Source organism: Ascaphus truei, chromosome 3 (genome assembly GCF_040206685.1).
Source record: "Ascaphus truei isolate aAscTru1 chromosome 3, aAscTru1.hap1, whole genome shotgun sequence".
NCBI classification, from domain to species: domain Eukaryota; kingdom Metazoa; phylum Chordata; class Amphibia; order Anura; family Ascaphidae; genus Ascaphus; species Ascaphus truei.
In genome coordinates, this window is record NC_134485.1 from 151314191 (window position 1) to 151327594 (window position 13404).

Here is a 13404-nt window from a genome sequence, read left to right on the forward strand (position 1 = left end):
GGTGAGCAACGCTGCCAGTAGCGTTGATAGCGCGGGTGGAAGTGCTGCTGCCGAGGACAATGGGAGAGAGGAGAGCCCCGGGCAGGTAATTACAGCAGGGCCCCCGGGGAGATTAAACCCTCAGTACCTGTCATGTGCGACATCCCTTGTCTCCTGTGTGTGTGTGAATACACCCATCCACCCTCTGTCACCCTCTCCTCGTCACCCTCTCCCCCGTCACCTTCTCTCCGTCATCCTCTCCCCCTCTCTTCCCGCCACTCACACTCTCCCCGCCACTCACCCTCTCCCCGTCACTCACCCTCCGTCACCCTCTCACCCTCCGTCACCCTCTCCCCCCGTCACCCTCTCCCCCCGTCACCCTCTCCCCCCGTCACCCTCTCCCCCCCGTCACCCTCTCCCCCCCGTCACCCTCTCCCCCCCGTCACCCTCTCACACTAAAGATTTAAACATTAAAACAGTAGCAGATATGGTAGATAAAGGGATGATCCTGTCATATCAAGATATTCAAAATAAATATTTAACCCAGAATCTTCCGATATTCAGCTTTCTTCAGATCAGACACTTTCTTATAACGATCTCTTAAAGGTCAAATTTCACAAAGCTAACAAATTTTGAAAAGCTGTGCGGAAAGGGTTTATACCAGAGGGGTTTGATTTCAGAAATACATACGGGAATAGCATCGTTAGAGGCGGCCGCCAACCATACCTATATGATAAAATGAGCAGAAGACCTCCATGTGGACATAGAGACGACTGGGAGGATATCTGGGAATCCACAGCAAAAACATCAATTTGTACTATAACAAAAGAAAACATATACAAAATCCTATTTCACTGGTACCTAACCCCAAGTAGGCTGAGCCAGATTTTCCCTGTAACGTCGGACCTCTGCTGGAGGGGATGTGGCCAGAGAGGAGATTTGGTCCACACCTGGTGGTCCTGTACAGAAATCAAAAACTTCTGGACCATGATCCAGGATTTGATTCAGGACCTCCTAGGAGTGGGAGTGCGGATGGACCGCTGTCCTTTTGTCTTCTTCTTCCAACTCCTTGAAAAAGCGCCATAGTGGGTACGAAACATGTGGGAGGAGGAGTTTTGTCATTTTATGTAGTTTTCATTAAAGACTTTTTTAACCTTCAATTCTGGTGAGTTCCCAAACTTTTTTCATAGCAAGCGGTAGTCCACTCGATCAATTTTTGTTCCTGTCCTTTCTTCTTGCCAGGCCTATTGAAGACCTTCAAACTTCACAAAGTAAACTAGTCTTATTCATCCTTACCGCGGACTGCTGCTCCATAGCGGCGGCGTGGAAAAAAATTAAAACCCCATCAAAACGCACAGTAATTAGAAGAATTAATGAGGTAAAGCTCATGGAGCAACTCTCAGCTCTACTCAGCCAAAAAATGGAACAATATCATAAGGTGTGGAACCCATGGACCTGAAACCAAGAATTGGAAAGAAACTATAAACAAAGAATAGACCCGCAGGGGGATATTAGAAATGTCTGGTGCTTTGCTGAGCAGGTCTGGGGAGGGGGGGGGGGGAGGAGATGGACAGGGGGGGGGGGGTTGAGCCCTCTCCTCCTTGCCCCATCCGCCCCCTTCCCCTTTGAGGTTTCTCCCTTCCCTTACCCCCCCCCCCTCCCTTCCTCTCTCCCCTTCCCTCTTTCTCTAACTATCCTTATCTCCATCTATCCCTTTTTTCTTGGATTAAATGTGGATGAATAGGGAGAAGTCGAATTCCTAAATTAAATTAAGGGAGTATACATAGATCTCAGCAATTTATATATAATTTAAAATCACCTAGATTCTCCATGATTTGGATTTCTGACTCTTTGTAATGTAAAGGAAAAACATGATGTAAAATACTCCTTTGTGAATTGACTTGATATCTCCATGATGCTTGTGTCAAAAAAAATACAATAAAAAGTTTGAAATAAAAAAATAAAACTAAAGAGAATAACGGGAATAGATTATCCTCGGAATGTAGAAACAGTATTAATTCTCATAGGACCAGGGTGGGCAACCCTGTCGCCATTGGCAGGGAAACTGTGGCGAACAGGGCCGCTGGGACTCCCTGGGGGGGGGGGGGGGATTCGCTAACAGGCAGCAGGGGGAGATGGTATGCGGCACCAGGCTGAAAGCCTGGTATGAAAGCAGGACTGCAGGGGAGGTGCGCCATCCAGCAGCCTGACCCGGAACTTCCTGTCTGCTGCTACTATAGAGCGCTCCTCTCCCCGTGCTGCTCCTGCTCTGACTCAAGAGATTCAACTACAAGACAAGGTAGGCATGGATGGGAGGACTGGGAGAGATGTGAGGGGTCTGGGAGAGATGTGAGGGGTCTGGGAGAGATGTGAGTGGGCTGGGAGAGATGTGAGTGGGCTGGGAGATATATGTGAGGGGGGCTGGGAGAGATGTGAGGGGTCTGGGAGAGATGTGTGAAGGGGGCTGGAAGAGATGTGAGGGGGGCTGGGAGAGATGTGAGGGGGCTGGGAGATATATGTGAGGGGGCTGGGAGAGATGTGAAGGGGCTGGGAGAGATGTGTGAGGGGGGCTGGAAGAGATGTGAGATGTGAGAGGGGCTGGGAGATATATGTGAGGGGGGCTGGGAGAGATGTGAGGGGGGCTGGGAGAGATGTGTGAGGGGGGCTGGAAGAGATGTGTGAGGGGGGCTGGAAGAGATGTGAGGGGGGCTGGGAGAGATGTGAGGGGGCTGGGAGATATATGTGAGGGGGGCTGGGAGAGATGTGAGGGTTAGGGTTAGGGAGAGATGTGTGAGGGGGGCTGGAAGAGATGTGAGATGTGAGGGGGGCTGGGAGAGATGTGAGGGGGCTGGGAGATATATGTGAGAGGGGCTGGGAGAGATGTGAGGGGGCTGGGAGATATATGTGAGGGGGGCTGGGAGAGATGTGAGGGGGGCTGGGAGAGATGTGAGGGGGCTGAGAGTGATGTGAGGGGGGCTGGTAGAGATGTGAGGGGGCTGGGAGAGATGTGTGAGGGGGGCTGGGAGAGATGTGAGGGGGCTGGGAGAGATGTGAGGGGGCTGGGAGAGATGTGAGGGGGTTAGGGAGAGATGTGAGGGGGCTGGGAGAGATGTGTGAGGGGGGCTGGGAAAGATGTGAGATGTGAGGGGGGCAGGGAGTGATGTGAGGGGGCCTCTGGTCTCTTCTCCCCCCCCCCCACATGCAGTCTTGTTCAACTGAATAAAAACATTAAAAAAAACATAAATATAATACATAAACACAAAACATCTCCCCCATCTGTCTCTCACTCCCCCCCCCCCTGTCTCTCTCTCTCTACCCCCCCTCCCCCTGTCTCCCCCCCCCCCCTGGTGAGAGATAATCTGTTACTAAAAATTTTGAATCCCACCACTGGGGTGGGGGGGGGGGGGGGTCCTTGGTGATGGGGGAGATCAAGGGTGCTGGGGGAGATGATGAGGGGGGGTTAAATGAGATGGTGATGAGGGGGGTTAAATGAGATGGTGATGAGGGGGGTTAAATGAGATGGTGATGAGGGGGGTTAAATGAGATGGTGATGAGGGGGGTTAAATGAGATGGTGATGAGGGGGGGTTAAATGAGATGGTGATGAGGGGGGGTTAAATGAGATGGTGATGATGAGGGGGTGAGGAGATGATGATGAGGAGGGTAGTGGTGGTGGCGTGAGAGGAGGATGAAGCGGGGGTGAGCAGATGAGGGGGGTTGCGGTCTGAGGGCTGTTCTATAGAGGGCGCGCTTGCTGCGCCGTGCGCGCGCGTGGCAGTTATAGTTGGCTGAGGTTAGCAGCCTTTTTATAATGGTTTTACGCCGCTACCACCACTGATGTGTGTGTGTACTATATGTACAATGTTAATAAATAATTTATTAAAGCATTTCTTTATTTATTTCAAACGTATTTATAACACACACACACACACACACACACACATACACACATACACACAGTACCTCACTCGCTCACAGCATACACACAAAAAGCATGTGTCACGTGTACGCACGTTCGCACAGGCGCGCACACTATAGAACGGCCCTGAGAATTTATAAACTTGTTCAAACAGTGTGTGTTTAAAATTTTCGCATGTGCAACACAATACCTCAATTTTTACATTGTGTGGCTATTTTCACTTCTAATTCGCCACACCTGTGGCTATATTAAAAAATAGGTTGCCCACCCCTGTCATAGGACATAGAAAGGAACATGGACTCACTGATAACACATTCTATCGTCGGCTAAAGCAGTGATAGCTAGACACTGGAAGCAAAATGAACCACCGACAATTACAGCAGTCAAAAATAAAAATCGATATAACATCCATGGAAAAACTCACCAGTTTAATCCAGGACAGATACAATAGCTGTTTCAGGATTTGGGAACCATGGGTGACATACTGGGATTTGAGCCAGCACTGACTCCTGACAGAAGGCTTAAATGGATGTAATGAGGTTTAAATTACGATGATACGGTATTCATACTAAAGAATAAATGTATGTACTATAGATGGAAACTGTTTGGAAATGTACCCTCTCCCTCCTACCCTTTTTTCTGTTTTTTTGTACCCCTTTACCCACTTATAATTTGTAAAACCAATAAAATACAAGTTTAAAAAAAATAACAAGTTAATTAGAGCCTTTTATCAAGGTACAACTTTTATAATCAAATATATAAACATGGTTGGAATGCCTTGAGATTGACACAAACAGACGGAATATTCATCAACTGGCATTACAAGGCATTGATACGGTCTGCTAGTGTAATTAGAAACAAAACAAACGGATTAATCCATAGGTCACTATATTTCAGACATTGACTTGTGCCTGTAGTTGAAGTACCAATAAAAAGATTATGGTTTTGTACTTAATTTCAATCCTTAAACATCTAAGCACTAATTTTAAAACATTGCTATACAAAAAGAGAGGGAGAACTTTTTACAATAGCAAATAATAAAAAAGAAAGAAGCTTAGGTTTGTAAATGAGAAAGAAGTGTTAATTGAGGCACCACCAATGACAATCAAACTTCGGTCGCCAACTTAAAAAGTTATCGCAAACATTTTTGAGAAATATTACTCACCTGACAAGTGTGGAAAAAGCCAGCAGCATGCAGAAAGAGAGCGAGACAAAACGTACGCCGGCAGGAGTCGCGGGCGGTCGGCTCGTCATGAGCTGGAGGACTTGCTCGGCCTCTTCGTCAGTGGGCCTGTAATGAATAGAAAAACCTCCATCAATGTTCAATCGAAATTGCTGCTTCATCTAGTGCCGGGGAAACACAAGGCAATGCCGACACTGGTGAGGGTAATAATAGCGCTTCAGATTTTTTGAGTAGTGGGAAATTAGGTTTTTATCCTACAACTGTACTACACAGTCTTAAAAAATAGAACATAAAATTTGTAGTGTTGGGTAACTATTTGTTAGCTTTAAAATGGTGAAGGACACATTGGCATTTAAAGTATTAAAGTACTACCAACATACAGACACTGTTGCACTCTAAACAATATAGATATATCTACTGTTCATGTTCAGAACTAAAGCACAGTAGAGGCAGCAGCAGGAATTCTCAGCAATCATTTTTGTAAGGCAATAATGTCTTCAATGTCTCCATTCTCCAAGAGTAGGAAGCTTTAGATAAGTCATAAATCTGCATTTCTTTACATTACTGTATGCAGATTAATTTTTTCCTCTGGCCTGCTAATTATAAAGAAAAATAAATGCTGAATGCTTTTGAGATATTGAAATTTTCAGTTTTTCCCCCCAAAATGTTTTGGCAAATTGCAAAAAGCCCTAACCAAATTAACTATGGTAGTATATGAAAGCGATCATACAGTGCTGTTCAAAAATAGATTACCTTCCGTACAAGATACATGTCCAATGTTCCCCTTCCTCACTCATTAAATATTGTGAAACTCAAGTCATTTTTTAATTTGAAGCAATATTAATATAATATGGTCAAGACCTCTTAAAGATAGTGCCGTTGTCCCAGGTTCTGTGAGACAAAGCATTATGCATATATATTTACCTACATGCACAGACACTGCACGTATTAAATGCTTTGTTATGTGAGAGAACCTGGTTGGATATTTAAGGGCCTTATTCATAAGAATGCAAAGTCTTCCAGTTTTCGGAAGATTACACCGACCTTATTGAATAAAGCCTTAAGGCAGTTATCCCGTATCGTAGCTTAGTGATTCCTGGCGTATGTGTCCTTTGGCAAGACCCATGAAAATGTTGTGCCTCAGGTACCAAGAATTTGACGGTAATCTCTTAATGTTACCATTTGAATTGGGAAACAAGTGTTAAATATTAATGTTAAAAATGGAGAGATGTGGATTAGTACTGTCACATTAGAACAACGCATATGTATTAAAAGGGGGAATTGTACATTTACTCTGTTTTGTTGCTGTAGGAACATGTTTTTAATTTCGCTCTATAAAAAAAGAAATACAATCTTCGTTTTCTTACTCCAATTTCCCTATGGGAGGACCTTCTGATGGCTTATTAGGTCAGGCTACATTTGTTGGGTAATTTTAAAGGTGAAGGCCAGTTAACACATATTGCATATGCAATAAAGTAAAACCTCATCTACACAACCCCTAATCTACAGTACCATTTATTTATTTTTTAATAAAAAAAATAAGTGCCACAGACACTTTAAGAAAAGAAGAAAAGAATCAAAACAAAAAATAAATAAAAATAAAAAAGAAACAGATTCAATACTTGAGGCCGGCGATCCCCATCAAAGCACAATATAGACGTAACAGGGCACTGGCTTTAACCACGTGTTCTTCTTTCAGTCCAGAGTAGACAGACATGACAGCCTCTATGTCCGTGTCTGCTTCCTCTGCCACACGTGTGCTCCTCACAACTGGAAGGATACCCATCAATTCCAAGAGGAGCTGCCTTCTCATTTGCCATAGTACTGAACTGCTGTTCTCTCTTCTTCTCTAAAAAGGAAAAGCATTACAAATTAAGTGATTACAATTAAACTTTAATCTTTTCAAGTGAATTTATTCTCTCTGCGGAGTTATTAAAATTGAAAACTATTATTTACAAAATACTATTTCACTGGTATCTCTCACAGAGTCGTCTGAGGCAGATCTAACCGGCAGCATCAGATTTGTGCTGGAGGGGCTGTGGGCAGAGAGGTGACATGGTTCACATTTGGTTCACACATAAGGTGATCATATCCAGAGATTCAGAAATATTGGGCCACTATTCAAAAACTATCATTAAAGATGTAACAGATCTTTCTATTCCTGTGGAGCCATTGACTTTTCTCCTGGAAAAAACAGTTGAATATATAAGCCGACCCATGAGACGACTAGTGTCATTTATACTAATGGCTACTAGTTGCACCGTGCGGCGTCTTGTAAGAAAGTAGCGCCCCCCGCAAGGCGAACTGTAGAAAGAATAACTGAGGTGATACTGATGGAAAACATGACAGCCTTCCTGAAACATTCAACCGACGAATTTCAGAAATCATGGGGCCCATGGCTGGAAATCAATTAATTAATTAGTTGAAATATGCCAAAAAACTAAAGAACTATATATATATATATATATATATATATATATATATATATATATATATATATATATATATATATATATATAAATAAAAAAAAAGATATCTGAGGCAGGCATGGAGGGAGTGTGTGTATCTGTGTGTGCGCGTGTGTATCTGTGTGTGTGTATATCTGTGTGTATGTGCATCTGTGTGTGTGTGTGTGTGTGTGTGTGTGAATAGCTGTGTGTGTGTGTGTGTGTCTGTGTGTGTATGTATCCGTGTATGCATCTGTGTGTGTGTGTGTGTGTGTGTGTGTGTGTGTGTGTGTGTGTGTGTGTGTGTGTGTGTGTGTGTGTGTGCATCTGTGTGTGCGTGTGTGCATCTGTGTGTGCGTGTGTGCATCTGTGTGTGCGTGTGTGTGCGCATCTGTGTGTGTGTGTGTGTGAATAGCTGTGTGTGTGTGTGTCTGTGTGTGTATGTATCCGTGTATGCATCTCTCTCTGTGTGTGTGTGTGTGTGTGTGTGTGTGTGTGTGTGTGTGTGTGTGTGTGTGTGTGTGTGTGTGTGCATCTGTGTATGTGTGTGTGCATCTGTGTGTGCGCATCTGTGTGTGTGTGTGTGTGCATCTGTGTGTGTGTGCGTGCGTGTGTGTGTGCATCTGTATGTGTGTGTGCATCTGTGTGTGCGCGCATCTGTGTGTGTGTGTATCTGTGTGCATCCGTATCTGTGTGTGTGCGTGTGTGTATCTGTGCGTGTGTGTTTATCTGTATCTGTCTGTGTATGAGTGAGTGTGCGCGTGTATGTGTGTGTGTGTATCTGTGTGCATCTGTGTGTGCGTGTGTTTCTGTGTGTGCGTGTGTGTGTGCGCATCTGTGTACGTGTGTGTGCGTGTGCGTCTGTGTGTGTGTATCTGTGTGCGTGTGTGCATATCTGTGCGTGTGTGTGTATCTGTGTGTGTGTGTGCGTGTGTATCTGTGTGTACGTGTGTATCTGTGTGTGCGTGTGTATCTGTGTGTGCGTGTGTATCTGTGTGTGCGTGTGTATCTGTGTGTGCGTGCATACCTGTGTGTGAGCGTGTATCTGTGTGTGTGCGTAGTGTGTATCTGTGTGTGTGCGTGTGTATCTGTGTGTGTGTGTGCGTATCGGTGTGTGTGTATCTGTTTGCGTGCGTATCTGTGTGTATCTGTGTGCGTGTATATCTATGTGTATGCATGTATATCTACGTGTGTGTGCGTGCATGTGCATCTGTGTGTGTGTGCATGTGTATCTGTGTGTGTGTGCATGTGTATCTGTGTGTGTGGGTGTCTGGGTTTGTGTGTGGGTGTCTGGGTTTGTGTGTGTGTGTGTCTGGGTGTGGGTGTGTGTGTGTGTGTGTGTGTCTGTGTGTGTGTGTGTGTGTGGGTGTGTGTTTGTGTCTTGGTGTGTGTGTGTGTGTCTGTGTGTGTGTGGGTGTCTGGGTGTGTGTGTGTGGGTGTCGGGGTGTGTGTGGGTGTCTGGGTGTCTGGGTGTGTGTGTGTGTGTGTCTGGGTGCGTGTGTGCCTCGGTGTGTGTGCCTGTGTGCGTGTTTGTGTGTGCGCCTGGGTGTGTGTGTGCACATGGGTGTGTGTGCGCGTCTGTGTGTGTGCGCGCCTGGGTGTGTGTGTGCGCGCCTGGGTGTGTGTGTGTGTGCACATGGGTGTGTGTGCGCGTCTGTGTGTGTGCGCGCCTGGGTGTGTGTGTGCGCGCGCCTGGGTGTGTGTGTGCGTGCCTGGGTGTGTGTGCGCGCGCCTGGATATGTGTGTGCGCGCCTGGGTGTGTGTGTCTGTGTGCGTGTGTGTGTCTGGGTGTGTGTGTGTGCCTGGATGTGTGTGTGTGTGCCTGGATGTGTGTGTGTGTGTGTCTGGGTGTGTGTGTGTGTCTGGGTGTGTGTGTGTGTCTGGATGTGTGTGTGTCTGGGTGGATGTGGGTGTCTTGGTGTGTGTGTGTGTGTGTGTTTCTGGGTGTGTGTGTGTGTGTGTGTGTGTGCCTGGATGTGTGTGTGTGTGTGTGTGTGTGTGTGTGCGTGTGTGTGCGTGCGTCTGGGTGTGTGTGCGTGGGTGTCTGGGTGTGTGTGTGTGTGCGTCTGGGTGTGTGTGCGTGGGTGTCTGGGTGTGTGTGCGTAGGTGTCTGGGTGTGTGTGTGCGTGGGTGTCTGGGTGTGTGTGCGTGGGTGTCTGGGTGTGTGTGCGTGGGTGTCTGGGTGTGTGTGCGTGGGTGTCTGGGTGTGTGTGCGTGGGTGTCTGGGTGTGTGCGTGGGTGTCTGGGTGTGTGCGTGGGTGTCTGGGTGTGTGCGTGGGTGTCTGGGGGTGTGTGGGTGTCTGGGGGTGTGTGGGTGTCTGGGGGTGTGTGGGTGTCTGGGGGTGTGTGGGTGTCTGCGGTGTTTGGGTGTCTGGGTGTGTGTGTGCGGGTGTCTGGGTGGGTGTGTCTGTGTGGGTGTGTGTGTCTGGGTGTGTGTGTGTGTGTGCCTGGGTGTGTGTGTGTGCCTGGGTGTGTGTGTGTGCGCCTGGGTGTGTGTGCGCGCGCCTGGGTGTGTGTGCGCGCGCCTGGGTGTGTGTCTGGGTGTGTGTCTGGGTGTGTGTCTGGGTGTGTGTCTGTGTGTGCGCCTGGGTGTGTGTCTGTGTGTGCCTGGATGTGTGTGTGTGTGCCTGGGTGTGTGTGTGCCTGGGTGTGTGTGTCTGGGTGTGTGTCTTGATGTGTGTGTGTGTCTTGGTGTGTGTGTGTGTCTGGGTGTGTTTGTGTGTCTGGGTGCGTGTGTGGGTGGGTGTCTGGGTGTGTGTGTATCTGGGTGTGTGTGTGCCTGGGTGTGTGTGTGCCTGGGTGTGTGTGTCTGGGTGTGTGTCTTGGTGTGTGTGTGTGTGTGTGTGTGTGTGTCTTGGTGTGTGTGTGTGTGTGTGTCTTGGTGTGTGTGTGTGTGTCTGGGTGTGTGTGTGTGTGTGTGTGTGTGTCTGGGTGTGTGTGTGTGCCTGGGTGTGTGTGTGTGTGTGTGTGTCTTGGTGTGTGTGTGAGGGTGTCTGGGTGTGTGTGTCTGTGTGTGTGGGTGTCTGGGTGTGTGTGTGTGTCTGGATGTGTGTGTGTGTGTGTCTTGGTGTGTGTGTGTCTGGGTGTCTGGGTGTGTGTGTGTCTGGGTGTGTGTGTGTGTGTGTGTGTGTGTGTGTGTGTGTGTGTGTGTGTGTGTGTGGGTGTGTGTGTGTGTGTCTGGGTGTGTGTGTGTGACGAAACCGGAAGTGACGCAACGGGCCGGACCGGAAGTGACGCGACGCGACCTCGGGAGTGGGGTGGATGGAGTATACTAATGCTGCTCATCGATTTTTATGTGTCTAAGCACATGTTGATCATGTAAGTGCAATATCAATTGCCTTTTTCAATATATCATTAGTGAACATACAGTGTTGCACTAGAGTTGTCTTTCTTTCATTCCATTGAGGGTTTGTCCTGCTGACATCAGGGAGTGTTTACAAGCAAGACCCCCCTGCACATTGCTGAATCTACCCACTGCATCTATTGCTATTCAAATGCTGTATTACAACTGGGAGAATGTGAGTCCCCATTCATGATTCCTGTTTAGGTTGCTGTGTTTGTTTAGACATACTACACTATTTTATTTTCTTCCTTACATATTTATGGTGACACCTGCGCTCCCCACAAGCTTCTCTATTACCATTCAAGATAGGAGAAACTGGATCTTCTCCCAAGAGGGTTGAGCAGCAAAGTTTGCCATTTTTTATTATATTTGAGCACTCTTGTAATTTATCACATTATCTTTATTTATATATTTCACCTTCATAAGTAGCGCCTCACAATTTTTGTTTTTCATTTGCGTGTGTGGGTGCCTGGGTGCGTGTGTGGGTGCCTAGGTGCGTGTGTGTGGGTGTCTGGGTGTGTGTGTGGGTGTCTGGGTGTGTGTGTGGGTGTCTGGGTGTGTGTGTGGGTGTCTGGGTGTGTGTGTGGGTGTCTGGGTGTGTATGTGTGGGTGCCTGGGTGTCTGGGTGTCTGGGTGTGTGTGTGGGTGTGGGTGTCTGTGTGTGTGTGTGGGTGTCTGGGTGTGTGTGGGTGTCTGGGTGGGTGTGTGTGGGTGTCTGGGTGGGTGTGTGTGGGTGTCTGGGTGGGTGTGTGTGGGTGTCTGGGTGGGTGGGTGTGTCTGGGTGTGTGTGCGCGTGTGTCTCGGTGTGTGTGTCTGGGTGTGTGTGTGCGTGTGTGTGCCTGGGTGTGTGTGTGTGTGTCTAGATGTGTGTGTGTGTGTGTGTGTGTGTGTGATGGTGTGTGTGTGTGTGTGTGTGTGCGTCTGGGTGTGTGTGTGTGTGTGTGTGGGTGTGTGGGTGTATGTGGTGTCTGGGTGTGTGTGGGTGTCTGGGTGTGTGTGGGTGTGTGTCTGGGTGCGTGTGTGGGTGTCTGGGTGTGTGTGTCTGTCTTGGTGTGTGTATCTGGGTGTGTCTGGGTGTATGTGTGTGTGTCTGGGTGCGTGTGTGTGTGTCTGGGTGCGTGTATGTGTGTCTGGGTGCGTGTGTGGCTGCCTGGGTGCGTGTGTGGGTGCCTGGGTGCGTGTGTGGGTGCCTGGGTGCGTGTGTGGGTGCGTTTGTGGGTGCCTGGGTGCGTGTGTGGGTACCTGGGTGCGTGTGTGGGTGCTTGGGTGTGTGTGTGGGTGTCTGGGTGTGTGTGTGGGTGTCGGGGTGTGTGTGGGTGTCGGGGTGTGTGTGTGGGTGTCGGGGTGTGTGTGGGTGTCGGGGTGTGTGTGGGTGTCTGGGTGTCTGGGTGTGCGCCTGGGTGTGCGCCTGGGTGTGTGTGTGCGCGCCTGGGTGTGTGTATCTGTGTGCGTGTGTGTGTGCGTGTGTGTGCCTGGATGTGTGTGTGTGTGTGTGCCTGGATATGTGTGTGTGTGTGTGTGTGTGTGTGTGTGTGTGTGTGTGTGTGTCTGGGTGGGTGTGTGTGGGTGTCTGGGGGTGTGGGTGTCTGGGTGGGGGTGTCTGGGTGTGTGTGTGTGTGTCTCTGGGTGTGTGTGTGCGTGTGTCTGGGTGTGTGTGTGTGTGTGTGTGCCTGTGTGTGTGTGTGTGTGTGTCTGGGTGTGTGTGTGTGTGTGTGTGTGCATGGGTGTGTGTGTGTGCGCCTGGGTGTGTGTGCGCGCGCCTGGGTGTGTGTGCACGCGCCCGGGTATGTGTACGCCTGGGTGTGTGTGTGTGTGTGTGTGCGCCTGGGTGTGTGTGTGTGCCTGGATATGTGTGTGTGTGTGTGTGTGTGTGTCTGGGTGGGTGTCTGGGTGTGTGTGTCTCTTGGTGTGTGTGTGTGTGTGTGTGTGTGTGTGTCTGGGTGTGTCTGGGTGTGTCTTGGTGTGTGTGTGTCTGGGTGTGTGTGTGTGTCTGGGTGTGTGTGTCTGTCTTGGTGGGTGTGTATCTGGGTGTGTCTGGGTGTATGTGTGTGTGTCTGGGTGCGTGTGTGTGTGTCTGGGTGCGTGTATGTGTGTCTGGGTGCGTGTGTGGCTGCCTGGGTGCGTGTATGGCTGCCTGGGTGCGTGTGTGGGTGCCTGGGTGCGTGTGTGGGTGCCTGGGTGCGTGTGTGGGTGCCTGGGTGCGTGTGTGGGTACGTGTGTGGGTGCCTGGGTGCGTGTGTGGGTGCCTGGGTGTGTGTGTGGGTGTCTGGGTGTGTGTGGGTGTCGGGGTGTGTGTGGGTGTCGGGGTGTGTGTGGGTGTCGGGGTGTGTGTGGGTGTCTGGGTGTGTGTGGGTGTCTGTGTGTGTGTGGGTGTCTGTGTGTGTGTGTGTGTGTGTGCCTTGGTGTGTGCCTGTGTGTGTTTGTGTGTGCGCACATGGGTGTGTGTGCGCACATGGGTGTGTGTGCGCGCGCCTGGGTGTGTGTGCGCGCGCCTGGGTATGTGTACGCCTGGGTGTGTGTGTGTGTGTGCGCCTG

The 13404-nt window shown here is 49.0% G+C and overlaps 1 protein-coding gene across 4 annotated transcripts in view; it reads right to left on the minus strand.

Annotated features, from left to right (window-relative positions):
* INTS2 (integrator complex subunit 2) overlaps positions 1–13404 on the minus strand; it is a 337549-nt gene that overhangs the window by 196863 nt on the left and 127282 nt on the right. For all 4 annotated transcript variants that reach the window (XM_075589643.1, XM_075589642.1, XM_075589646.1 and 1 more), the window contains exons 3-4: positions 6702–6928; positions 5062–5187 (exon numbers count right to left, since the gene is read on the minus strand). In XM_075589643.1, coding sequence (XP_075445758.1) covers positions 5062–5187; positions 6702–6928 — 353 coding nt within the window. The remainder of the gene's footprint in view (positions 1–5061; positions 5188–6701; positions 6929–13404) is intronic.